Source organism: Oncorhynchus mykiss, chromosome 11 (genome assembly GCF_057628025.1).
Source record: "Oncorhynchus mykiss isolate SJ-2025 chromosome 11, ASM5762802v1, whole genome shotgun sequence".
Lineage (NCBI taxonomy): Eukaryota > Metazoa > Chordata > Actinopteri > Salmoniformes > Salmonidae > Oncorhynchus > Oncorhynchus mykiss.
The window spans coordinates 86,351,463-86,378,507 of record NC_143032.1 but is presented as its reverse complement, the minus strand read 5'-3'; the positions used below and the strand labels follow the sequence as shown (position 1 = coordinate 86,378,507).

The 27,045-nt window shown below is 48.3% G+C and overlaps 1 protein-coding gene across 2 annotated transcripts in view; it reads right to left on the bottom strand.

Annotated features, from left to right (window-relative positions):
* Positions 1–27,045, bottom strand: part of mccc2 (methylcrotonyl-CoA carboxylase subunit 2) — a 42,074-nt gene that overhangs the window by 8,903 nt on the left and 6,126 nt on the right. For both annotated transcript variants that reach the window (XM_090191283.1, XM_090191284.1), the window contains exons 7-11: positions 25,554–25,667; positions 25,338–25,402; positions 21,632–21,731; positions 21,188–21,283; positions 20,814–20,886 (exon numbers count right to left, since the gene is read on the bottom strand). In XM_090191283.1, coding sequence (XP_090047409.1) covers positions 20,814–20,886; positions 21,188–21,283; positions 21,632–21,731; positions 25,338–25,402; positions 25,554–25,667 — 448 coding nt within the window. The remainder of the gene's footprint in view (positions 1–20,813; positions 20,887–21,187; positions 21,284–21,631; positions 21,732–25,337; positions 25,403–25,553; positions 25,668–27,045) is intronic.

Genomic DNA, 27,045 nt, shown 5'->3' with positions numbered 1-27,045 from the left:
ACACCACACAGGTCTAATCACACCTGTACTACAACAACACCACACAGGTCTAATCACACCTGTACTACAACAACACCACACAGGTCTAATCACACCTGTACTACAACACCACCACACAGGTCTAATCACACCTGTACTACAACACCACCACACAGGTCTAATCACACCTGTACTACAACAACACCAGACAGGTCTAATCATACCTGTACTACAACACCACACAGGTCTAATCACACCTGTACTACAACAACACGTTGTCTCTCAACACATGCATGGTCATATCACCTGTACTCCTGCAGGGTCATAATATCACCTGTACTCCAGCAGGGTCATATCACCTGTACTCCTGCAGGGTCATATCACCTGTACTCCTGCAGGGTCATATCACCTGTACTCCTGCAGGGTCATATCACCTGTACTCCTGCAGGGTCATATCACCTGTACTCCTGCAGGGTCATATCACCTGTACTCCTGCAGGGTCATATCACCTGTACTCCTGCAGGGTCATATCACCTGTACTCCTGCAGGGTCATATCACCTGTACTCCTGCAGGGTCATATCACCTGTACTCCTGCAGGGTTATATCACCTGTACTCCTGCAGGGTTATTTCACCTGTACTCCTGCAGGGTTATATCACCTGTACCCTGTACCCCTGCAGGGTCATATCACCTGTACCCGGTACCCCTGTAGGGTTATATCACCTGTACTCCTGCAGGGTTATATCACCTGTACCCTGTACCCCTGCAGGGTTATATCACCTGTACCCTGTACCCCTGCAGGGTTATATCACCTGTACTCCTGCAGGGTCATATCACCTGTACCCGGTACCCCTGTAGGGTTATATCACCTGTACTCCTGCAGGGTTATATCACCTGTACCCTGTACCCCTGCAGGGTTATATCACCTGTACCCTGTACTCCTGCAGGGTTATATCACCTGTACCCTGTACCCCTGCAGGGTTATATCACCTATACCCTGTACCCCTGCAGGGTTATATCACCTGTACCCTGTACACCTGCAGGGTTATATCACCTGTACTCCTGCAGGGTTATATCACCTGTACCCTGTACCCCTGCAGGGTTATATCACCTGTACTCCTGCAGGGTTATATCACCTGTACCCTGTACCCCTGTACTCCTGCAGGGTTATATCACCTGTACCCTGTACTCCTGCAGGGTTATATCACCTGTACCCCTGTACTCCTGCAGGGTTATATCACCTGTACCCCTGTACTCCTGCAGGGTTATATCACCTGTACCCCTGTACCCCTGCAGGGTTATATCACCTGTACCCCTGCAGGGTTATATCCAAATACTGGCTGTACTTTAAGGTTCTGTACTGTAGATGTTCACCACATGACTAAAAGTATGTGGACACCTGCTAGTCCAACATCTCATTCCAAAAATCATGGTCGTTAATATGGGTCAGGGCTCTGTGCAGGCCAGTCAAGTTCTTCCACACTGATCTCGACAAACCATTTCTGTATGGACCTCGCTTTGTGCACAGGGGCATTGTCATGTTGAAACAGGAAAGGGCCTTCCCCAATCTGATGCCACAAAGTTGGAAGCACAGAATCATCTAGAATATCATTGTATGCTGTATTTTTCTGAGGTTCCTTCACTGGAACTAAAGGGGCCACAGCCTGAACCATGAAAAACAGCCCCAGATCATTATTCCTCCACCAAACATTACAGTTGGCACTATGCATTGGGGCATGTAGCGTTCTCCTGGCATCCACCAAACCCAGATGTGTCTGTCGGACTGCCAGATGGAGAAGAGTGATTCATCACTCCAGAGAACGTGTTTCCACTGCTCAAGAGTCCAATGGTGGTGAGCTTTACACCACTCCAGCTGATGCTTGGTATTATGCATGGTGATCTTAGGCTTGTGTGCTGCTGCTCTGCCATGGAAACCCATTTCATGAAGCTCCTGACGAACAGTTCTTGTGCTGAAGTGGCTTCCAGAGGCAGTTTGGAACTCGGTAGTGGCCGTTACAACCGAGGACAGACGATTTTTACGCGCTACTTGCTTCAGCACTCGGCAGCACTGTTCTGTGAGCTTGTGTGGTCTACCACTTCGCGGCTGAGCCGTTGTTGCTCCTAGACGTTTCCATTTCACAATAACATCACTTACAGTTTACCTGGGCAGCTCTAGCAGGACAGAAATTTGACAAACTGACTTGTTGGAAAGGTGGGATCCTATGACGGTGCCACATTGAAAGTCACTGAGCTGTTCAGTAAGGCTATTCTACTGTCAATGTTTGTCTATGGAGATCGCATGGCTGTGTGCTTGATTTTATACACCTGTCCGCAACGGGTGTGGCTGAACTCCACACACAGAGACTCATACAAAGCTCTACCTCGCCCTCCATTTGGCAAATCTGGCCATAACTCTATCCTCCTGATTCCTGCTTAGAAGCAAGAACTAAACAGTAATTACCAGTGAATCAATACGGAAGAGGTCAGATGACGGATGCTAAAGGAGCTACAGGAAAAGGAGGGTCGAACAGGCCCCCATTAACATCGACGGGGCTGTAGTGGAGCGGTGCCGAACAGGCCCCCATTAACATCGACGGGGCTGTAGTGGAGCGGTGCCGAACAGGCCCCCATTAACATCGACAGGGCTGTAGTGGAGCGGGTCGAACAGGCCCCCATTAACATCGACAGGGCTGTAGTGGAGCGGTGCCGAACAGGCCCCCATTAACATCGACAGGGCTGTAGTGGAGCGGTGCCGAACAGGCCCCCATTAACATCGACAGGGTTGTAGTGGAGCGGGTCGAACAGGCCCCCATTAACATCGACGGGGCTGTAGTGGAGCGGGTCGAACAGGCCCCCATTAACATCGACAGGGCTGTAGTGGAGCGGTGCTGAACAGGCCCCCATTAACATCGACAGGGCTGTAGTGGAGCGGGTCGAACAGGCCCCCATTAACATCGACGGGGCCGTAGTGGAGCGGGTCGAACAGGCCCCCATTAACATCAACGGGGCTGTAGTGGAGCGGGTCGAACAGGCCCCCATTAACATCAACGGGGCTGTAGTGGAGCGGTGCCGAACAGGCCCCCATTAACATCAACGGGGCTGTAGTGGAGCGGTGCCGAACAGGCCCCCATTAACATCAACGGGGCTGTAGTGGAGCGGGTCGAACAGGCCCCCATTAACATCGATAGGGCTGTAGTGGAGCGGTGCCGAACAGGCCCCCATTAACATCGACGGGGCTGTAGTGGAGCGGTGCCGAACAGGCCCCCATTAACATCGACGGGGCTGTAGTGGAGCGGTGCCGAACAGGCCCCCATTAACATCGACAGGGCTGTAGTGGAGCGGTGCCGAACAGGCCCCCATTAACATCGACGGGGCTGTAGTGGAGCGGTGCCGAACAGGCCCCCATTAACATCGACAGGGCTGTAGTGGAGCGGTGCCGAACAGGCCCCCATTAACATCGACGGGGCTGTAGTGGAGCGGTGCCGAACAGGCCCCCATTAACATCGACGGGGCTGTAGTGGAGCGGTGCCGAACAGGCCCCCATTAACATCGACGGGGCTGTAGTGGAGCGGTGCCGAACAGGCCCCCATTAACATCGACGGGGCTGTAGTGGAGCGGTGCCGAACAGGCCCCCATTAACATCGACAGGGCTGTAGTGGAGCGGTGCCGAACAGGCCCCCATTAACCTCGACAGGGCTGTAGTGGAGCGGTGCCGAACAGGCCCCCATTAACATCGACGGGGCTGTAGTGGAGCGGTGCCGAACAGGCCCCCATTAACATCGACAGGGCTGTAGTGGAGCGGTGCCGAACAGGCCCCCATTAACATCGACAGGGCTGTAGTGGAGCGGTGCCGAACAGGCCCCCATTAACCTCGACAGGGCTGTAGTGGAGCGGTGCCGAACAGGCCCCCATTAACATCGACAGGGCTGTAGTGGAGCGGTGCCGAACAGGCCCCCATTAACCTCGACAGGGCTGTAGTGGAGCGGTGCCGAACAGGCCCCCATTAACATCGACGGGGCTGTAGTGGAGCGGTGCCGAACAGGCCCCCATTAACATCGACGGGGCTGTAGTGGAGCGGTGCCGAACAGGCCCCCATTAACATCGACAGGGCTGTAGTGGAGCGGTGCCGAACAGGCCCCCATTAACATCGACAGGGCTGTAGTGGAGCGGTGCCGAACAGGCCCCCATTAACATCGACAGGGCTGTAGTGGAGCGGTGCCGAACAGGCCCCCATTGACATCGACGGGGCTGTAGTGGAGCGGTGCCGAACAGGCCCCCATTAACCTCGACAGGGCTGTAGTGGAGCGGGTCGAGAGTTTCAAGTTGTGGTACTTTTTATTTAAAAAAATGTACTTTCGTTTATTTAGCTCTATTTATTGACCCCAGGTTGTATAAACTGATAGCGACCAGCCTAAACCCCCAGGTAGTATAAATTGATAGCGACCAGCCTAAACCCCCAGGTTGTATAAACTGATAGCGACCAGCCTAAACCCCCAGGCAGTATAAACCCCAGGTTGTATAAACTGATAGCGACCAGCCTAAACCCCCAGGTTGTATAAACTGATAGCGACCAGCCTAAACCCCCAGGTTGTATAAACTGATAGCGCCCAGCCTAAACCCCCAGGCAGTATAAACCCCAGGTAGTATAAACTGATAGCGACCAGCCTAAACCCCCAGGTTGTATAAACTGATAGCGACCAGCCTAAACCCCCAGGTAGTATAAACTGATAGCGACCAGCCTAAACCCCCAGGTAGTATAAGCTGATAGCGACCAGCCTAAACCCCCAGGTTGTATAAACTGATAGCGACCAGCTTAAACCCCCAGGCAGTATAAACCCCCAGGTAGTACAAACTGATAGCGACCAGCGTAAACCCCCAGGTAGTATAAACTGATAGCGACCACCCTAAACCCCCAGGTAGTATAAACTGATAGTGACCAGCCTAAACCCCCAGGTAGTATAAACCCCAGGTAGTATAAACTGATAGCGACCAGCCTAAACCCCAGGTAGTATAAACTGATAGCGACCAGCCTAAACCCCCAGGTAGTATAAACTGATAACGACCAGCCTAAACCCCGAGGTTGTATAAACTGATAGCGACCAGCCTAAACCCCCAGGTAGTATAAATTGATAGCGACCAGCCTAAACCCCCAGGTTGTATAAACTGATAGCGACCAGCCTAAACCCCCAGGCAGTATAAACCCCAGGTTGTATAAACTGATAGCGACCAGCCTAAACCCCCAGGTTGTATAAACTGATAGCGACCAGCCTAAACCCCCAGGCAGTATAAACCCCCAGGTAGTATAAACTGATAGCGACCAGCCTAAACCCCAAGGTAGTATAAACTGATAGCGACCAGCCTAAACCCCCAGGTTGTATAAACTGATAGCGCCCAGCCTAAACCCCCAGGCAGTATAAACCCCAGGTAGTATAAACTGATAGCGACCAGCCTAAACCCCCAGGTTGTATAAACTGATAGCGACCAGCCTAAACCCCCAGGTAGTATAAACTGATAGCGACCAGCCTAAACCCCCAGGTAGTATAAGCTGATAGCGACCAGCCTAAACCCCCAGGTTGTATAAACTGATAGCGACCAGCCTAAACCCCCAGGCAGTATAAACCCCCAGGTAGTACAAACTGATAGCGACCAGCGTAAACCCCCAGGTAGTATAAACTGATAGCGACCACCCTAAACCCCCAGGTAGTATAAACTGATAGTGACCAGCCTAAACCCCCAGGTAGTATAAACCCCAGGTAGTATAAACTGATAGCGACCAGCCTAAACCCCCAGGTAGTATAAATTGATAGCGACCAGCCTAAACCCCCAGGTTGTATAAACTGATAGCGACCAGCCTAAACCCCCAGGCAGTATAAACCCCAGGTTGTATAAACTGATAGCGACCAGCCTAAACCCCCAGGTTGTATAAACTGATAGCGACCAGCCTAAACCCCCAGGTTGTATAAACTGATAGCGCCCAGCCTAAACCCCCAGGCAGTATAAACCCCAGGTAGTATAAACTGATAGCGACCAGCCTAAACCCCCAGGTTGTATAAACTGATAGCGACCAGCCTAAACCCCCAGGTAGTATAAACTGATAGCGACCAGCCTAAACCCCCAGGTAGTATAAGCTGATAGCGACCAGCCTAAACCCCCAGGTTGTATAAACTGATAGCGACCAGCTTAAACCCCCAGGCAGTATAAACCCCCAGGTAGTACAAACTGATAGCGACCAGCGTAAACCCCCAGGTAGTATAAACTGATAGCGACCACCCTAAACCCCCAGGTAGTATAAACTGATAGTGACCAGCCTAAACCCCCAGGTAGTATAAACCCCAGGTAGTATAAACTGATAGCGACCAGCCTAAACCCCAGGTAGTATAAACTGATAGCGACCAGCCTAAACCCCCAGGTAGTATAAACTGATAACGACCAGCCTAAACCCCGAGGTTGTATAAACTGATAGCGACCAGCCTAAACCCCCAGGTAGTATAAATTGATAGCGACCAGCCTAAACCCCCAGGTTGTATAAACTGATAGCGACCAGCCTAAACCCCCAGGCAGTATAAACCCCAGGTTGTATAAACTGATAGCGACCAGCCTAAACCCCCAGGTTGTATAAACTGATAGCGACCAGCCTAAACCCCCAGGCAGTATAAACCCCCAGGTAGTATAAACTGATAGCGACCAGCCTAAACCCCCAGGTAGTATAAACTGATAGCGACCAGCCTAAACCCCCAGGTTGTATAAACTGATAGCGCCCAGCCTAAACCCCCAGGCAGTATAAACCCCAGGTAGTATAAACTGATAGCGACCAGCCTAAACCCCCAGGTTGTATAAACTGATAGCGACCAGCCTAAACCCCCAGGTAGTATAAACTGATAGCGACCAGCCTAAACCCCCAGGTAGTATAAGCTGATAGCGACCAGCCTAAACCCCCAGGTTGTATAAACTGATAGCGACCAGCCTAAACCCCCAGGCAGTATAAACCCCCAGGTAGTACAAACTGATAGCGACCAGCGTAAACCCCCAGGTAGTATAAACTGATAGCGACCACCCTAAACCCCCAGGTAGTATAAACTGATAGTGACCAGCCTAAACCCCCAGGTAGTATAAACCCCAGGTAGTATAAACTGATAGCGACCAGCCTAAACCCCAGGTAGTATAAACTGATAGCGACCAGCCTAAACCCCCAGGTAGTATAAACTGATAGCGACCAGCCTAAACCCCCAGGTTGTATAAACTGATAGCGACCAGCCTAAACCCCCAGGTAGTATAAACTGATGGTGACCAGCCTAAACCCCCAGGTAGTATAAACTGATAGCGACCAGCCTAAACCCCCAGGTTGTATAAACTGAGAGCGCCCAGCCTAAACCCCCAGGCAGTATAAACCCCAGGTAGTATAAACTGATAGCGACCAGCCTAAACCCCCAGGTAGTATAAACTGATAGCGACCAGCCTAAACCCCCAGGTAGTATAAACTGATAGCGACCAGCTTAAACCCCAGGTAGTATAAACTGATAGCGACCAGCCTAAACCCCCAGGCAGTATAAACCCCAGGTAGTATAAACTGATAGCGACCAGCCTAAACCCCCAGGCAGTATAAACCCCAGGTAGTATAAACTGATAGCAACCAGCCTAAACCCCCAGGTAGTATAAACGGATAGGGACCAGCCTAAACCCCCAGGTAGTATAAACTGATAGCGACCAGCCTAAACCCCCAGGTTGTATAAACTGATAGCGACCAGCCTAAACCCCCAGGTAGTATAAACTAATAGCGACCAGCCTAAACTCCCAGGCAGTATAAACCCCAGGTAGTATAAACTAATAGCGACCAGCCTAAACTCCCAGGCAGTATAAACCCCAGGTAGTATAAACTGATAGTGACCAGCCTAAACCCCCAGGAAGTATAAACCCCAGGTAGTATAAACTGATAGCGCCTAGCCTAAACCCCCAGGTAGTATAACCCCCGGGTAGTATAAACTGATAGCGACCAGCCTAAACCCCCAGGTAGTATAAACTGATAGCGACCAGCCTAAACCCCAGGTAGTATAAACTGATAGCGACCAGCCTAAACCCCCAGGCAGTATAAACCCCAGGTAGTATAAACTGATAGCGACCAGCCTAAACCCCCAGGTTGTATAAACTGATAGCGCCCAGCCTAAACCCTCAGGTAGTATAAACTGATAGCGACCAGCCTAAACCCCCAGGTAGTATAAACTGATAGCGACCAGCTTAAACCTCAGGTAGTATAAACTGATAGCGACCAGCCTAAACCCCCAGGCAGTATAAACCCCAGGTAGTATAAACTGATAGCGACCAGCCTAAACCCCCAGGCAGTATAAACCCCAGGTAGTATAAACTGATAGCGACCAGCCTAAACCCCCAGGTAGTATAAACTGATAGCGACCAGCCTAAACCCCCAGGTAGTATAAACTAATAGCGACCAGCCTAAACCCCCAGGTAGTATAAACTAATAGCGACCAGCCTAAACTCCCAGGCAGTATAAACCCCAGGTAGTATAAACTGATAGTGACCAGCCGAAACCCCCCAGGTAGTAAAAACTGATAGCGACCAGCCTAAACCCCCAGGTAGTATAACCCCCAGGTAGTATAAACTGATAGCGACCAGCCTAAACCCCCAAGTTGTATAAACTGATAATGCCCAGCCTAAACCCCTAGGCAGTATAAACCCCAGGTAGTATAAACTGATAGCGACCAGCCTAAACCCCCAGGTAGTATAAACCCCAGGTAGTATAAACTGATAGCGACCAGCCTAAACCCCCAGGCAGTATAAACCCCAGGTAGTATAAACTGATAGCGACCAGCCTAAACCCCCAGGTAGTATAAACTGATAGCGACCAGCCTAAACCCCCAGGCAGTATAAACCCCAGGTAGTATAAACTGATAGCGAACAGCCTAAACCCCCAGGTAGTATAAACTGATGGTGACCAGCCTAAACCCCCAGGTAGTATAAACTGATAGCGACCAGCCTAAACCCCCAGGCAGTATAAACCCCATGTAGTATAAACTGATAGCGACCAGCCTAAACCCCCAGGTAGTATAAACTGATAGCGACCAGCCTAAACCCCCAGGTAGTATAAACTGATAGCGACCAGCCTAAACCCCCAGGTTGTATAAACTGACAGCGACCAGCCTAAACCCCCAGGTTGTATAAACTGATAGCGACCAGCCTAAACCCCCAGGTAGTATAAACTGATAGCGACCAGCCTAAACCCCCAGGTAGTATAAACTGATAGCGACCAGCCTAAACCCCCAGGTTGTATAAACTGATAGCGACCAGCCTAAACCCCAGGCAGTATAAACTGATAGCGACCAGCCTAAACCCCCAGGTTGTATAAACTGATAGCGACCAGCCTAAACCCCAGGTAGTATAAACTGATAGCGACCAGCCTAAACCCCCAGGTAGTATAAACTGATAGCGACCAGCAGAAACCCCCAGGCAGTATAAACCCCAGGTAGTATAAACTGATAGCGCCCAGCCTAAACCCCCAGGCAGTATAAACCCCAGGTAGTATAAACTGATAGCGACCAGCCTAAACCCCCAGGTAGTATAAACTGATAGCGACCAGCCTAAACCCCCAGGTAGTATAAACTGATGGCGACCAGCCTAAACCCCCAGGTAGTATAAACCCCATGTAGTATAAACTACCAGCCTAAACCCCCAGGTAGTATAAACTGATAGCGACCAGCCTAAACCCCAGGTAGTATAAACTGATAGCGACCAGCCTAAACCCCCAGGTAGTATAAACTGATAGCGACCAGCCTAAACCCCCAGGCAGTATAAACCCCATGTAGTATAAACTGATAGCGACCAGCCTAAACCCCCAGGTAGTATAAACTGATAGCGACCAGCCTAAACCCCCAGGTTGTATAAACTGATAGCGACCAGCCTAAACCCCAGGTAGTATAAACTGATAGCGACCAGCCTAACCCCCAGGTAGTATAAACTGATAGCGACCAGGCTAAACCCCCAGGTAGTATAAACTGATGGCGACCAGCCTAAACCCCCAGGTAGTATAAACTGATGGTGACCAGCCTAAACCCCCAGGTTGTATAAACTGATAGCGACCAGCCTAAACCCCCAGGCAGTATAAACCCCATGTAGTATAAACTGATAGCGACCAGCCTAAACCCCCAGGTGGTATAAACTGATAGCGACCAGCCTAAACCCCCAGGTTGTATAAACTGATAGCGACCAGCCTAAACCCCCAGGTAGTATAAACTGATAGCGACCAGCCTAAACCCCCAGGCAGTATAAACCCCATGTAGTATAAACTGATAGCGACCAGCCTAAACCCCCAGGTAGTATAAACTGATAGCGACCAGCCTAAACCCCCAGGTAGTATAAACTGATAGCGACCAGCTTAAACCTCAGGTAGTATAAACTGATAGCGACCAGCCTAAACCCCCAGGCAGTATAAACCCCAGGTAGTATAAACTGATAGCGACCAGCCTAAACCCCCAGGCAGTATAAACCCCAGGTAGTATAAACTGATAGCGACCAGCCTAAACCCCCAGGTATTATAAACTGATAGCGACCAGCCTAAACCCCCAGGTAGTATAAACTAATAGCGACCAGCCTAAACTCCCAGGCAGTATAAACCCCAGGTAGTATAAACTGAGAGCGACCAGCCTAAACCCCAGGTAGTATAAACTGATAGCGACCAGCCTAAACCCCCAGGCAGCCTAAACCCCAGGTAGTATAAACTGATTGCGACCAGCCTAAACCCCCAGGTTGTATAAACTGATAGCGCCCAGCCTAAACCCCTAGGCAGTATAAACCCCAGGTAGTATAAACTGATAGCGACCAGCCTAAACCCCCAGGTAGTATAAACTGATAGCGACCAGCCTAAACCCCCAGGCAGTATAAACCCCAGGTAGTATAAACTGATAGCGAACAGCCTAAACCCCCAGGTAGTATAAACTGATAGCGACCAGCCTAAACCCCCAGGCAGTATAAACCCCATGTAGTATAAACTGATAGCGACCAGCCTAAACCCCCAGGTAGTATAAACTGATAGTGACCAGCCTAAACCCCCAGGTTGTATAAACTGATAGCGACCAGCCTAAACCCCCAGGTAGTATAAACTGATAGCGACCAGCCTAAACCCCCAGGTAGTATAAACTGATGGGGACCAGCCTAAACCCCCAGGTAGTATAAACTGATGGTGACCAGCCTAAACCCCCAGGTAGTATAAACTGATAGCGACCAGCCTAAACCCCCAGGCAGTATAAACCCCATGTAGTATAAACTGATAGCGACCAGACTAAACCCCAGGTAGTATAAACTGATAGCGACCAGCCTAAACCCCCAGGCAGTATAAACCCCATGTAGTATAAACTGATAGCGACCAGCCTAAACCCCCAGGTAGTATAAACTGATAGCGACCAGCCTAAACCCCCAGGTAGTATAAACTGATAGTGACCAGCCTAAACCCCCAGGTTGTATAAACTGATAGCGACCAGCCTAAACCCCCAGGTAGTATAAACTGATAGCAACCAGCCTAAACCCCCAGGTAGTATAAACTGATAGCGACTAGCCTAAACCCCCAGGTAGTATAAACTGATAGCGACTAGCCTAAACCCCCAGGTAGTATAAACTGATAGCGACCAGCCTAAACCCCCAGGTAGTATAAACTGATGGCGACCAGCCTAAACCCCCAGGTAGTATAAACTGATGGTGACCAGCCTAAACCCCCAGGTAGTATAAACTGATAGCGACCAGCCTAAACCCCCAGGCAGTATAAACCCCATGTAGTATAAACTGATAGCGACCAGCCTAAACCCCCAGGTAGTATAAACTGATAGCGACCAGCCTAAACCCCCAGGTTGTATAAACTGATAGCGACCAGCCTAAACCCCCAGGTTGTATAAACTGGTAGCGACCAGCCTAAACCCCAGGTAGTATAAACTGATAGCGACCAGCCTAAACCCCCAGGTAGTATAAACTGATAGCGACCAGCCTAAACCCCCAGGTAGTATAAACTGATAGCGACCAGCCTAAACCCCCAGGTTGTATAAACTGATGGCGACCAGCCTAAACCCCCAGGTAGTATAAACTGATGGTGACCAGCCTAAACCCCCAGGTAGTATAAACTGATAGCGACCAGCCTAAACCCCCAGGCAGTATAAACCCCATGTAGTATAAACTGATAGCGACCAGCCTAAACCCCCAGGTAGTATAAACTGATAGCGACCAGCCTAAACCCCCAGGTAGTATAAACTGATAGCGACCAGCCTAAATCCCCAGGTAGTATAAAGTGATAGCGACCAGCCTAAACCCCCAGGTAGTATAAACTGATAGCGACCAGCCTAAACCCCCAGGTAGTATAAACTGATGGCGACCAGCCTAAACCCCCAGGTAGTATAAACTGATGGTGACCAGCCTAAACCCCAGGTAGTATAAACTGATAGCGACCAGCCTAAACCCCCAGGCAGTATAAACCCCATGTAGTATAAACTGATAGCGACCAGCCTAAACCCCCAGGTAGTATAAACTGATAGCGACCAGCCTAAACCCCCAGGTTGTATAAACTGATAGCGACCAGCCTAAACCCCCAGGTAGTATAAACTGATAGCGACCAGCCTAAACCCCAGGTAGTATAAACTGATAGCGACCAGCCTAAACCCCCAGGTAGTATAAACTGATAGCGACCAGCCTAAACCCCCAGGCAGTATAAACCCCAGGTAGTATAAACTGATAGCGACCAGCCTAAACCCCCAGGTTGTATAAACTGATAGCGCCCAGCCTAAACCCCCAGGTAGTATAAACCCCAGGTAGTATAAACTGATAGCGACCAGCCTAAACCCCCAGGTAGTATAAACTGATAGCGACCAGCCTAAACCCCCAGGCAGTATAAACCCCATGTAGTATAAACTGATAGCGACCAGCCTAAACCCCCAGGTAGTATAAACTGATAGCGACCAGCCTAAACCCCCAGGTAGTATAAACTGATAGTGACCAGCCTAAACCCCCAGGTTGTATAAACTGATAGCGACCAGCCTAAACCCCCAGGTAGTATAAACTGGTAGCGACCAGCCTAAACCCCCAGGTAGTATAAACTGATAGCGACCAGCCTAAACCCCCAGGCAGTATAAACTGATAGCGACCAGCCTAAACCCCCAGGTAGTATAAACTGATGGCGACCAGCCTAAACCCCCAGGTTGTATAAACTGATAGCGACCAGCCTAAACCCCCAGGTTGTATAAACTGATAGCGCCCAGCCTAAACCCCCAGGCAGTATAAACCCCAGGTAGTATAAACTGATAGCGACCAGCCTAAACCCCCAGGTTGTATAAACTGATAGCGACCAGCCTAAACCCCCAGGTAGTATAAACTGATAGCGACCAGCCTAAACCCCCAGGTAGTATAAGCTGATAGCGACCAGCCTAAACCCCCAGGTTGTATAAACTGATAGCGACCAGCCTAAACCCCCAGGCAGTATAAACCCCCAGCTAGTACAAACTGATAGCGACCAGAGTAAACCCCCAGGTAGTATAAACTGATAGCGACCACCCTAAACCCCCAGGTAGTATAAACTGATAGTGACCAGCCTAAACCCCCAGGTAGTATAAACCCCAGGTAGTATAAACTGATAGCGACCAGCCTAAACCCCAGGTAGTATAAACTGATAGCGACCAGCCTAAACCCCCAGGTAGTATAAACTGATAACGACCAGCCTAAACCCCCAGGTTGTATAAACTGATAGCGACCAGCCTAAACCCCCAGGTAGTATAAATTGATAGCGACCAGCCTAAACCCCCAGGTTGTATAAACTGATAGCGACCAGCCTAAACCCCCAGGCAGTATAAACCCCAGGTTGTATAAACTGATAGCGACCAGCCTAAACCCCCAGGTTGTATAAACTGATAGCGACCAGCCTAAACCCCCAGGCAGTATAAACCCCCAGGTAGTATAAACTGATAGCGACCAGCCTAAACCCCCAGGTAGTATAAACTGATAGCGACCAGCCTAAACCCCCAGGTTGTATAAACTGATAGCGCCCAGCCTAAACCCCCAGGCAGTATAAACCCCAGGTAGTATAAACTGATAGCGACCAGCCTAAACCCCCAGGTTGTATAAACTGATAGCGACCAGCCTAAACCCCCAGGTAGTATAAACTGATAGCGACCAGCCTAAACCCCCAGGTAGTATAAGCTGATAGCGACCAGCCTAAACCCCCAGGTTGTATAAACTGATAGCGACCAGCCTAAACCCCCAGGCAGTATAAACCCCCAGGTAGTACAAACTGATAGCGACCAGCGTAAACCCCCAGGTAGTATAAACTGATAGCGACCACCCTAAACCCCCAGGTAGTATAAACTGATAGTGACCAGCCTAAACCCCCAGGTAGTATAAACCCCAGGTAGTATAAACTGATAGCGACCAGCCTAAACCCCAGGTAGTATAAACTGATAGCGACCAGCCTAAACCCCCAGGTAGTATAAACTGATAGCGACCAGCCTAAACCCCCAGGTTGTATAAACTGATAGCGACCAGCCTAAACCCCCAGGTAGTATAAACTGATGGCGACCAGCCTAAACCCCCAGGTAGTATAAACTGATAGCGACCAGCCTAAACCCCCAGGTAGTATAAACTGATGGTGACCAGCCTAAACCCCCAGGTTGTATAAACTGATAGCGACCAGCCTAAACCCTCAGGTAGTATAAACTGATAGCGACCAGCCTAAACCCCCAGGTAGTATAAACTGATAGCGACCAGCTTAAACCTCAGGTAGTATAAACTGATAGCGACCAGCCTAAACCCCCAGGCAGTATAAACCCCAGGTAGTATAAACTGATAGCGACCAGCCTAAACCCCCAGGCAGTATAAACCCCAGGTAGTATAAACTGATAGCGACCAGCCTAAACCCCCAGGTAGTATAAACTGATAGCGACCAGCCTAAACCCCCAGGTAGTATAAACTGATAGCGACCAGCCTAAACCCCCAGGTAGTATAAACTAATAGCGACCAGCCTAAACTCCCAGGCAGTATAAACCCCAGGTAGTATAAACTGATAGTGACCAGCCGAAACCCCCCAGGTAGTAAAAACTGATAGCGACCAGCCTAAACCCCCAGGTAGTATAACCCCCAGGTAGTATAAACTGAGAGCGACCAGCCTAAACCCCAGGTAGTATAAACTGATAGCGACCAGCCTAAACCCCCAGGCAGCCTAAACCCCAGGTAGTATAAACTGATAGCGACCAGCCTAAACCCCCAAGTTGTATAAACTGATAATGCCCAGCCTAAACCCCTAGGCAGTATAAACCCCAGGTAGTATAAACTGATAGCGACCAGCCTAAACCCCCAGGTAGTATAAACCCCAGGTAGTATAAACTGATAGCGACCAGCCTAAACCCCCAGGTAGTATAAACTGATAGCGACCAGCCTAAACCCCCAGGTAGTATAAACTGATAGTGACCAGCCTAAACCCCCAGGTTGTATAAACTGATAGCGACCAGCCTAAACCCCCAGGTAGTATAAACTGATAGCGACCAGCCTAAACCCCCAGGTAGTATAAACTGATAGCGACAAGCATAAACCCCCAGGTAGTATAAACTGATAGCGACCAGCCTAAACCCCCAGGTAGTATAAACTGATGGCGACCAGCCTAAACCCCCAGGTAGTATAAACTGATGGTGACCAGCCTAAACCCCCAGGTAGTATAAACTGATAGCGACCAGCCTAAACCCCCAGGCAGTATAAACCCCATGTAGTATAAACTGATAGCGACCAGCCTAAACCCCCAGGTAGTATAAACTGATAGCGACCAGCCTAAACCCCCAGGTAGTATAAACTGATAGCGACCAGCCTAAACCCCCAGGTTGTATAAACTGACAGCGACCAGCCTAAACCCCCAGGTTGTATAAACTGATAGCGACCAGCCTAAACCCCCAGGTAGTATAAACTGATAGCGACCAGCCTAAACCCCCAGGTAGTATAAACTGATAGCGACCAGCCTAAACCCCCAGGTTGTATAAACTGATAGCGACCAGCCTAAACCCCAGGCAGTATAAACTGATAGCGACCAGCCTAAACCCCCAGGTTGTATAAACTGATAGCGACCAGCCTAAACCCCAGGTAGTATAAACTGATAGCGACCAGCCTAAACCCCCAGGTAGTATAAACTGATAGCGACCAGCCTAAACCCCCAGGCAGTATAAACCCCAGGTAGTATAAACTGATAGCGCCCAGCCTAAACCCCCAGGCAGTATAAACCCCAGGTAGTATAAACTGATAGCGACCAGCCTAAACCCCCAGGTAGTATAAACCCCAGGTAGTATAAACTGATAGCGACCAGCCTAAACCCCCAGGTAGTATAAACTGATAGCGACCAGCCTAAACCCCCAGGTAGTATAAACTGATGGCGACCAGCCTAAACCCCCAGGTAGTATAAACCCCATGTACTATAAACTACCAGCCTAAACCCTCAGGTAGTATAAACTGATAGCGACCAGCCTAAACCCCAGGTAGTATAAACTGATAGCGACCAGCCTAAACCCCCAGGTAGTATAAACTGATAGCGACCAGCCTAAACCCCCAGGCAGTATAAACCCCATGTAGTATAAACTGATAACGACCAGCGTAAACCCCCAGGTAGTATAAACTGATAGCGACCAGCCTAAACCCCCAGGTTGTATAAACTGATAGCGACCAGCCTAAACCCCAGGTAGTATAAACTGATAGCGACCAGCCTAACCCCCAGGTAGTATAAACTGATAGCGACCAGGCTAAACCCCCAGGTAGTATAAACTGATGGTGACCAGCCTAAACCCCCAGGTTGTATAAACTGATAGCGACCAGCCTAAACCCCCAGGTAGTATAAACTGATAGCGACCAGCCTAAACCCCCAGGCAGTATAAACCCCATGTAGTATAAACTGATAGCGACCAGCCTAAACCCCCAGGTAGTATAAACTGATAGCGACCAGCCTAAACCCCCAGGTAGTATAAACTGATAGCGACCAGCTTAAACCTCAGGTAGTATAAACTGGTAGCGACCAGCCTAAACCCCCAGGCAGTATAAACCCCAGGTAGTATAAACTGATAGCGACCAGCCTAAACCCCCAGGCAGTATAAACCCCAGGTAGTATAAACTGATAGCGACCAGCCTAAACCCCCAGGTATTATAAACTGATAGCGACCAGCCTAAACCCCCAGGTAGTATAAACTAATAGCGACCAGCCTAAACTCCCAGGCAGTATAAACCCCAGGTAGTATAAACTGAGAGCGACCAGCCTAAACCCCAGGTAGTATAAACTGATAGCGACCAGCCTAAACCCCCAGGCAGCCTAAACCCCAGGTAGTATAAACTGATAGCGACCAGCCTAAACCCCCAGGTTGTATAAACTGATAGCGCCCAGCCTAAACCCCTAGGCAGTATAAACCCCAGGTAGTATAAACTGATAGCGACCAGCCTAAACCCCCAGGTAGTATAAACTGATAGCGACCAGCCTAAACCCCCAGGCAGTATAAACCCCAGGTAGTATAAACTGATAGCGAACAGCCTAAACCCCCAGGTAGTATAAACTGATAGCGACCAGCCTAAACCCCCAGGCAGTATAAACCCCATGTAGTATAAACTGATAGCGACCAGCCTAAACCCCCAGGTAGTATAAACTGATAGTGACCAGCCTAAACCCCCAGGTTGTATAAACTGATAGCGACCAGCCTAAACCCCCAGGTAGTATAAACTGATAGCGACCAGCCTAAACCCCCAGGTAGTATAAACTGATGGGGACCAGCCTAAACCCCCAGGTAGTATAAACTGATGGTGACCAGCCTAAACCCCCAGGTAGTATAAACTGATAGCGACCAGCCTAAACCCCCAGGCAGTATAAACCCCATGTAGTATAAACTGATAGCGACCAGACTAAACCCCAGGTAGTATAAACTGATAGCGACCAGCCTAAACCCCCAGGCAGTATAAACCCCATGTAGTATAAACTGATAGCGACCAGCCTAAACCCCCAGGTAGTATAAACTGATAGCGACCAGCCTAAACCCCCAGGTAGTATAAACTGATAGTGACCAGCCTAAACCCCCAGGTTGTATAAACTGATAGCGACCAGCCTAAACCCCCAGGTAGTATAAACTGATAGCGACCAGCCTAAACCCCCAGGTAGTATAAACTGATAGCGACTAGCCTAAACCCCCAGGTAGTATAAACTGATAGCGACTAGCCTAAACCCCCAGGTAGTATAAACTGATAGCGACCAGCCTAAACCCCCAGGTAGTATAAACTGATGGCGACCAGCCTAAACCCCCAGGTAGTATAAACTGATGGTGACCAGCCTAAACCCCCAGGTAGTATAAACTGATAGCGACCAGCCTAAACCCCCAGGCAGTATAAACCCCATGTAGTATAAACTGATAGCGACCAGCCTAAACCCCCAGGTAGTATAAACTGATAGCGACCAGCCTAAACCCCCAGGTTGTATAAACTGATAGCGACCAGCCTAAACCCCCAGGTTGTATAAACTGGTAGCGACCAGCCTAAACCCCAGGTAGTATAAACTGATAGCGACCAGCCTAAACCCCCAGGTAGTATAAACTGATAGCGACCAGCCTAAACCCCCAGGTAGTATAAACTGATAGCGACCAGCCTAAACCCCCAGGTTGTATAAACTGATGGCGACCAGCCTAAACCCCCAGGTAGTATAAACTGATGGTGACCAGCCTAAACCCCCAGGTAGTATAAACTGATAGCGACCAGCCTAAACCCCCAGGCAGTATAAACCCCATGTAGTATAAACTGATAGCGACCAGCCTAAACCCCCAGGTAGTATAAACTGATAGCGACCAGCCTAAACCCCCAGGTAGTATAAACTGATAGCGACCAGCCTAAATCCCCAGGTAGTATAAAGTGATAGCGACCAGCCTAAACCCCCAGGTAGTATAAACTGATAGCGACCAGCCTAAACCCCCAGGTAGTATAAACTGATGGCGACCAGCCTAAACCCCCAGGTAGTATAAACTGATGGTGACCAGCCTAAACCCCAGGTAGTATAAACTGATAGCGACCAGCCTAAACCCCCAGGCAGTATAAACCCCATGTAGTATAAACTGATAGCGACCAGCCTAAACCCCCAGGTAGTATAAACTGATAGCGACCAGCCTAAACCCCCAGGTTGTATAAACTGATAGCGACCAGCCTAAACCCCCAGGTAGTATAAACTGATAGCGACCAGCCTAAACCCCAGGTAGTATAAACTGATAGCGACCAGCCTAAACCCCCAGGTAGTATAAACTGATAGCGACCAGCCTAAACCCCCAGGCAGTATAAACCCCAGGTAGTATAAACTGATAGCGACCAGCCTAAACCCCCAGGTTGTATAAACTGATAGCGCCCAGCCTAAACCCCCAGGTAGTATAAACCCCAGGTAGTATAAACTGATAGCGACCAGCCTAAACCCCCAGGTAGTATAAACTGATAGCGACCAGCCTAAACCCCCAGGCAGTATAAACCCCATGTAGTATAAACTGATAGCGACCAGCCTAAACCCCCAGGTAGTATAAACTGATAGCGACCAGCCTAAACCCCCAGGTAGTATAAACTGATAGTGACCAGCCTAAACCCCCAGGTTGTATAAACTGATAGCGACCAGCCTAAACCCCCAGGTAGTATAAACTGGTAGCGACCAGCCTAAACCCCCAGGTAGTATAAACTGATAGCGACCAGCCTAAACCCCCAGGCAGTATAAACTGATAGCGACCAGCCTAAACCCCCAGGTAGTATAAACTGATGGCGACCAGCCTAAACCCCCAGGTAGTATAAACCGATGGCGACCAGCCTAAACCCCCAGGTAGTGTAAACTGATGGCGACCAGCCTAAACCCCCAGGTAGTATAAACTGATGGCGACCAGCCTAAACCCCCAGGTAGTGTAAACTGATGGTGACCAGCCTAAACCCCCAGGTAGTATAAACTGATAGCGACCAGCCTAAACCCCCAGGTAGTATAAACTGATAGCGACCAGCCTAAACCCCCAGGTAGTATAAACTGATAGCGACCAGCCTAAACCCCCAGGTTGTATGAACTGATAGCGACCAGCCTAAACCCCAGGTAGTATAAACTGATAGCGACCAGCCTAAACCCCCAGGTAGTATAAACTGATAGCGACCAGCCTAAACCCCCAGGTAGTATAAACTGATAGCGACCAGCCTAAACCCCCAGGTAGTATAAACTGATAGCGACCAGCCTAAACCCCCAGGTTGTATAAACTGATAGCGACCAGCCTAAACCCCAGGTAGTATAAACTGATAGCGACCAGCCTAAACCCCCAGGTAGTATAAACTGATAGCGACCAGCCTAAACCCCCAGGTAGTATAAACTGATGGCGACCAGCCTAAACCCCCAGGTAGTATAAACTGATGGTGACCAGCCTAAACCCCCAGGTAGTATAAACTGATAGCGACCAGCCTAAACCCCATGTAGTATAAACTGATAGCGACCAGCCTAAACCCCCAGGTAGTATAAACTGATAGCGACCAGCCTAAACCCCCAGGTTGTATAAACTGATAGCGACCAGCCTAAACCCCAGGTAGTATAAACTGATAGCGACCAGCCTAAACCCCCAGGTAGTATAAACTGATAGCGACCAGCCTAAACCCCCAGGTAGTATAAACTGATAGCGACCAGCCTAAACCCCCAGGTAGTATAAACCCCAGGTAGTATAAACTGATAGCGACCAGCCTAAACCCCAGGTAGTATAAACTGATAGCGACCAGCCTAAACCCCCAGGTAGTATAAACTGATAGCGACCAGCCTAAACCCCCAGGTAGTATAAACTGATAGCGACCAGCCTAGTACTCACCTGTGACCACCGTATCTCCATAGAAGGCTTTGAACTCATCAAACCGGCTGCCATCGACAATCCTGGCTATCACCTGGCAATCACACAGTAGAACAAATTATAACACAACCTAACAGACAATCCTGGCTATCACCTGGCAATCACACAGTAGAACACATTATAACACAACCTAACAGACAATCCTGGCTATCACCTGGCAGAACATTTTAAATATATTATAACACAATATAAAAGTCTATTTAAAATGCCCCTGTGGGACATGGACCCCATAATAACAATGAACCAGTACAATAGGGGGTGTCAGCTCATCCAGACTCCTTGGACTCCCATAATAATAAGTACATTAATAAACGTGTGTGGGGGGGAGGGGGTACCTCTCTGACGTCAAAGTTGCGTTTGAGGTTGGCTCCTACGATGCCATACAGCTCCTCAGCTGGGTAGAGAGGCGCCTCGGGGGGCTCTGTGGTCACCTGGCAACACAGCGGGTCCATAACATCATGTCAATAGAAGGGCAACAAACCACGTACAACATGTTTCAATGACTTATGTAGTGACGTCTCTTTTTGTTTCACATTTGTTTTTCTGAAGAAAAGAAATAGAACAAACTTTAGCTACACAAGAAACCAACACAACTCCTTTGACGTCAACAAAAACTATAGACCTGTATCCCTTCTATATTTTGGTTGGTGTTTATATTTTCTTTCCAAAAACACTTGAGCGTTCTGTCTCTGGTCAACTCTCTCAGAATGAGAGAGTTATAAATCACCCACCTGTATGCTGAGGTTATCGCCCACCTGTATGCTGAGGTCATAACCCACCTGTATGTTCTTGGTGTAGTTGAGGTTGCGGACGGCCTTGCGAGCCAGGTGAAGGGCGTGGCTATCGTCTAGAGCGTAGTGGTCTGTTACGCCTGACTTCCTGTGGGACAGGAAACAAACACAGATCAACATTGGAGAGGAACCAGACCTAACTAATATCATACTGATACATGCTCCATGGTACCATACAGTACCCACCATACCCAACTCATCCCATACAGTACCTACCATACCTAACTCATACCATACAGTACCTACCATACCATACAGTACCTACCATACCATACAGTACCCACCATACCCAACTCATCCCATACAGTACCCACCATACCCAACTCATCCCATACAGTACCTACCATACCCAACTCATCCCATACAGTACCTACCATACCATACAGTACCTACCATACCATACAGTACCCACCATACCCAACTCATCCCATACAGTACCTACCATACCCAACTCATCCCATACAGTACCTACCATACCATACAGTACCTACCATACCCAACTCATACCATACAGCACCCACCATACCCAACTCGGACCATACAGTACCTACCATACCTAACTCAGACCATACAGTACCTACCATACCTAACTCAGACCATACAGGCATCTATTAATATAACACCTGGTCATCCCCACTGCCTCTGGTCTGGCGGACTCACTAAACACACATACTGCGTTTGTAAATTATGTCCTAGTGTTGGAGTATGCCCGTCTGTCCGTAAATACATTTTTAAAAACAATAAAATTGTGCTGTCTGGTTTGCTTAATATGACTCAACTCCAGCCACTTTAATAATTAAATATTTTACATAAATTATCACTAGTCACTTTAAACAATGCTACCTAATATAATGTTTACATACCCTACATTACTCATCTCATATGTATAGACTGTACTCTATATCATCTACTGCATCTTTATGTAATACATGTATCACTAGCCACTTTAACTATGCCACTTTGTTTACATACTCATCTCATATGTATATACTGTACTCAATACCATCTACTGTATCTTGCCTATGTCGCTCTGTACCATCACTCATTCATATATCTTTATGTACATATTCTTTATCCCTTTACACTTGTGTGTATAAGGTAGTTGTTGTGGAATTGTTAGCTAGATTACTTGTTGGTTATTACTGCACTGTCGGAACTAGAAGCACAAGCATTTCGCCACACTCGCATTAACATCTGCTAACCATGTGTATGTGACAAATAAAAGTTGATTTGATTTACTTTGAACTTTTACAAACTATGACAATTGAGTATTTTTTCTACCACAGAAAGGACCAATGCTGTATTTGTATTTATTATGGATCCCCATCAGTTCCTGCCAAGGCAGCAGCTACTCTTCCTGGGGTTTATTATGGATCCCCATCAGTTCCTGCCAAGGCAGCAGCTACTCTTCCTGGGGTTTATTATGGATCCCCATTAGTTCCTGCCAAGGCAGCAGCTACTCTTCCTGGGTTTTATTATGGATCCCCATTAGTTCCTGCCAAGACAGCAGCTACTCTTCCTGGGGTTTAGTATGGATCTCCATTAGTTCCTGCCAAGGCAGCAGCTAGTCTTCCTGGGGTTTATTATGGATCCCCATCAGTTCCTGCCAAGGCAGCAGCTACTCTTCCTGGGGTTTATTATGGATCCCCATCAGTTCCTGCCAAGGCAGCAGCTACTCTTCCTGGGGTTTATTATGGATCCCCATTAGTTCCTGCCAAGGCAGCAGCTACTCTTCCTGGGTTTTATTATGGATCCCCATTAGTTCCTGCCAAGGCAGCAGCTACTCTTCCTGGGGTTTATTATGGATCCCCATCAGTTCCTGCCAAGGCAGCAGCTACTCTTCCTGGGGTTTATTATGGATCCCCATCAGTTCCTGCCAAGGCAGCAGCTACTCTTCCTGGGGTTTATTATGGATCCCCATCAGTTCCTGCCAAGGCAGCAGCTACTCTTCCTGGGGTTTATTATGGATCCCCATTAGTTCCTGCCAAGGCAGCAGCTACTCTTCCTGGGTTTTATTATGGATCCCCATTAGTTCCTGCCAAGACAGCAGCTACTCTTCCTGGGGTTTATTATGGATCTCCATTAGTTCCTGCCAAGGCAGCAGCTACTCTTCCTGGGGTTTATTATGGATCCCCATCAGTTCCTGCCAAGGCAGCAGCTACTCTTCCTGGGGTTTATTATGGATCCCCATTAGATCCTGCCAAGGCAGCAGCTACTCTTCCTGGGGTTTATTATGGATCCCCATTAGTTCCTGCCAAGGCAGCAGCTACTCTTCCTGGGGTTTATTATGGATCCCCATTAGTTCCTGCCAAGGCAGCAGCTACTCTTCCTGGGGTTTATTATGGATCCCCATTAGTTCCTGCCAAGGCAGCAGCTACTCTTCCTGGGGTTTATTATGGATCCCCATTAGTTCATGCCAAGGCAGCAGCTACTCTTCCTGGGGTTTATTATGGGTCCCCATTAGTTCCTGCCAAGGCATCAACTACTCTTCCTGGGGTTTATTATGGATCCCCATTAGTTCCTGCCAAGGCTGCAGCTACTCTTCCTGGGGTTTATTATGGATCCCCGTTAGTTCCTGCCAAGGCAGCAGCTACTCTTCCTGGGGTTTATTATGGGTCCCCATTAGATCCTGCCAAGGCAGCAACTACTCTTCCTGGGGTTTATTATGGATCCCCATTAGTTCCTGCCAAGGCAGCAGCTACTCTTCCTGGGGTTTATTATGGATCCCCATTAGTTCCTGCCAAGGCATCAACTACTCTTCCTGGGGTTTATTATGGATCCCCATTAGTTCCTGCCAAGGCATCAACTACTCTTCCTGGGGTTTATTATGGATCCCCATTAGTTCCTGCCAAGGCATCAACTACTCTTCCTGGGGTTTATTATGGATCCCCATTAGTTCCTGCCAAGGCATCAACTACTCTTCCTGGGGTTTATTATGGATCTCCATTAGTTCCTGCCAAAGCAGCAGCTACTCTTCCTGGGGTTTATTATGGATCCCCATTAGTTCCTGCCAAGGCATCAACTACTCTTCCTGGGGTTTATTATGGATCCCCATTAGTTCCTGCCAAGGCTGCAGCTACTCTTCCTGGGGTTTATTATGGATCCCCGTTAGTTCCTGCCAAGGCAGCAGCTACTCTTCCTGGGGTTTATTATGGGTCCCCATTAGATCCTGCCAAGGCAGCAACTACTCTTCCTGGGGTTTATTATGGATCCCCATTAGTTCCTGCCAAGGCAGCAGCTACTCTTCCTGGGGTTTATTATGGATCCCCATTAGTTCCTGCCAAGGCATCAACTACTCTTCCTGGGGTTTATTATGGATCCCCATTAGTTCCTGCCAAGGCATCAACTACTCTTCCTGGGGTTTATTATGGATCCCCATTAGTTCCTGCCAAGGCATCAACTACTCTTCCTGGGGTTTATTATGGATCCCCATTAGTTCCTGCCAAGGCATCAACTACTCTTCCTGGGGTTTATTATGGATCTCCATTAGTTCCTGCCAAAGCAGCAGCTACTCTTCCTGGGGTTTATTATGGATCCCCATTAGTTCCTGCCAAAGCAGCAGCTACTCTTCCTGGGGTCCAGCAAAATTCAGGCAGTTTATACAATTTTAAAAACATTACATTCACAGATTTCACAACACACTGCGTGCCCTCAGGCCCCTCCTGCTCCACCATGATGTCATACTGCCTGATACCTGCAGTGAAGATCCGCCCCTCCAAGATCCTCAGCAGAGACAGTCTCCCCTGTTGCTGCTTTTACCTGAAAAACAACACAACGCATCAGTTCTACACAGTAGGGTTGCCATGATACAGCGGGGTTGCCATGATACAGCAGGGTTGTCATGATAGCACCGTTAAGACACATAATTTTCTAAATTATGAATATCTATAATACGTTATCTAGTCCTCACCAGAGGAGGTCCTCCCAGGAAGATGGTTCCTTGTTTCCTGACGATGATACTCTCATCAGCCATGGCTGGGACATACGCTCCTCCCGCTGTACACGACCCCATAACCACCGCTATCTGGAACACATATACAAACACATACACTGAACAAAAATATAAACAAAATAATTTCTAAGATTTTACAGTTCATATAAGGAAATCAGTCCATTTAAATTAATGAATCTATTGATTTCACATGACTGGGCAGGGGTGCACAGAGATACCGTGACGAGATCCTGAGGCCCATTGTCGTGCCATTCATCCATCACCTCATGTTTCAGCATGATAATACACGGCCCCATGTCACAAGGATCTGTACACAATTCCTGGAAGCTGAAAATGTCCCAGTTCTTCCATGGCCTGCATACTCACCAGATATGTCACCCGTTTGGGATGCTCTGGTTCGACGTGCACGACAGTATATTCCAGTTCCCACCAATATCTAGTAACTTCACACAGCCATTGAAGAGGAGTGGGATAACATTCCACAATCAACAGCCTGATCAACTCTATGTGAAGGAGATGTGTCAAGCTACATGAGGAAAATGGTGGTCACACCAGATACTGACTGGTTTTCTGATCTTCGATGGGGGCGGAGGGCGGAGTCTGGTCACACATTACATGTAGATCTGAATATCCATGGTGCTCAGTACTATGATTGGGAAAGTGATAATATATAATTCACAAGTGATAAACTAATATTGTAACCCATCAGATTATTCTTGATTTAAATCTTGTCTTTACATATACTAAATAATATATGTGTGTGAAATTTGTTTTGATTTAGAATGGACCATTATCATGCACCTGTCTTGAAACAGGGGAAAAAATACATGGCATCTATGCACTTAAATAGCAGATGGAGGATACTTTTTCAAGTGGTTCATTTTCCTGCCAGCCAGGAAGGCTATTCTCCTGTTTTAAAGAGAAGCAATGCTTAATATTAGGAAAGTTGAGAAATAAATATAGTAGGCCTAGCCTATAGAAAGCTGATCCTCCTCTTTTTAGTAGAGGCCATCACTCTGTTATCTCACACAATCAAAAATCACATGTATTCAGCACAACAGCTGTAGACCTTACCGTGAAATGCTTACTGACGAGCTTGTTGTATTCGGCGCGTGAGACAAATAACATTCTATTTTATTTTTGATTTGATATTGTATCGTGAGGTCCCTTGGTAATTCCCAGCACTAATTATGGGTCAGACTCTACTCCATCTTTCAAAATATGACCTGTGTAAAAAGGCTGCAGTCTAGTGGTAAAGTTCACAGTGTGTCTACTCCTTTCCCCACCGGAGACCGAGGTTCAATCCCCACTCCAACCCTTCAATTAGCCCATATGATTTCGTCTGTTTAAATTGTGTGTAAATATACACTCAAAAATATATTACAAAAATAAAAATACACATTACCTGTGCTATTCATTACCTGTGCTATTCCTTACCTGTGCTATTCCT